This window comes from Micromys minutus (assembly GCF_963924665.1).
Source record: "Micromys minutus genome assembly, chromosome: 16".
Taxonomy (NCBI): domain Eukaryota; kingdom Metazoa; phylum Chordata; class Mammalia; order Rodentia; family Muridae; genus Micromys; species Micromys minutus.
The window spans coordinates 32454279-32456063 of record NC_137985.1 but is presented as its reverse complement, the minus strand read 5'-3'; the positions used below and the strand labels follow the sequence as shown (position 1 = coordinate 32456063).

At 38.3% G+C, this 1785-nt stretch overlaps 1 protein-coding gene across 1 annotated transcript; it reads right to left on the bottom strand.

Moving 5' to 3' along the window:
* Positions 1–270: 270 nt before the first annotated feature.
* Positions 271–1221, bottom strand: LOC308431186 (olfactory receptor 8C8-like; the record flags this gene model as incomplete). Its single annotated transcript, XM_080930552.1, has 1 exon — positions 271–1221. The coding sequence occupies one exon, from the start codon at positions 1219–1221 to the stop codon at positions 271–273; it is 951 nt and encodes a 316-aa protein (XP_080786678.1).
* Between the last annotated feature and the right edge of the window lie 564 nt (positions 1222–1785).

Below are 1785 nucleotides of genomic sequence, written 5' to 3'. Positions count from 1 at the left end.
TATTCCTAAGAAATGAAATACAGGAGAACAGGGTCTTGATCTAATATTGACAATGAGCAATATTTTGGAGCCATATATAAACAGAAGTAACTCCTGCAGAAAATAATTAGAAGAATTACATTTCAGTAGTAGCAAGAAGAAAGAGATGACAGTGTAAATCTTTTCCATACTCCAGAGAGATTAAAGAAAACAGAAAAGTGTAATGAAAAAGACAAATAGAAAGGGCAAAGCAAAGCAATGGGGCAGGACTATGAAAGTGCAAATGTTCATTCAGCCTGTGATTCTTTTCATTGTTCTTTTCACAGCAAGTTTGACATCCTTGTTCCTGAGGCTGTAGATGAGAGGATTCAGCATGGGTACCACAAGAGTATAAAATACTGAGAAAATTTTACCCTGTCCCACAGTGTCTTCAGATGTTGGCTTGACATATGCAAGCAGTCCAGATCCATAGAAGAGACTAACAGTTATGATGTGAGATCCACAAGTGCCCAGGGCTTTGGACCAACCCTTACTTGAAGACATACGAAGGATATTAGAGAGGATCATAGCATATGAGACTAAGATAATGAGACTAGATAAAATGATAATGGTTCCAACCACAGCAGAGCTCACCAGTTCATTGACATAGGTGTTACTGCAGGAGATCCAAAGGAGAGGGAAGATGTCACACATGTAGTGGTTGATGATCTTAGAATTACAAAAGCTGAGCCTGATCATAAACCCTGTGTGAGTCATGGCCCCAGCAAAACCCATAAAGTAAGATCCAAGCACCAACAGACAACAGATCTTTGGGGACATGACAGTTGTGTACTGGAGGGGGTGGCAGATAGCCACATAGCGATCATAGGCCATGGCTGTCAGCACATAACATTCAGAGTTGGCGAAAAAGCAGAATAAAAACAGCTGAGTCATGCATCCAGCATAGGAGATGGTGCTCTGCTCTGAAACAAAACTCATAAGCATTGTGGGGTTACAAACAAGAGAATAACAAAAATCAATGCAGGAGAGATTGAAGATGAAAAAGTACATGGGAGTATGAAGATGTGAATTTAGGCAAATGAGATTCATTAAGGTCAAGTTTCCCACCACAGTGGCTATGTAGTTTAACAAGAAGATGACAAACAGGGGCACCTGGAGCTGTGATTGAACTGTTAACCCCATAAGAATGAACTCAGTCACTGAAGAGTTACTTTCTGCAACTATTTTCTTCATGACTTGCATCTGTAAAAATAGATATTTAAAATGTCATTAATCAATATCCCATCACTGATCCCAGAGTGAGAACTGGAGTTCCTGCTTACTAAGTTTAGTGCTTAGTGAACCTAAGCAGGGCATACAAATAGTACTGTTGCTCATGGGATTTTTTTTTTTTTTTTTTTTTGTATATTTCTTGAAAAAACCCATTTCCTCTTTTCTAACACCCATTTATTTCCATGCATCCAGAAAAAATGCAGACTAAACTCTGATGTCTCCGCACATTACTAATCCTCGTTTTCCTAGACTTTGCTAGGAATTAGTGCCAAAAAACCAAACAAACCAACAAACAAACAACAACAACAACAAAACAAATGCATAACTGATCCACAGAGGTTTAAAGAGAAATTGAGAAAGCAAGGATTATTTACTACTCACCCTGATCTTTTGGAGTCTTCTCTGGTATTAAAGTACATGATGTTTTCCTCTTCACTGTCTAGAGATGGTTTAAGGTAACAATAATGAAGCAGGTTATAATCATTAGCATAGATATGCCTCTGGCATGGTAGCAGTAATATAATGGGAAAGAAT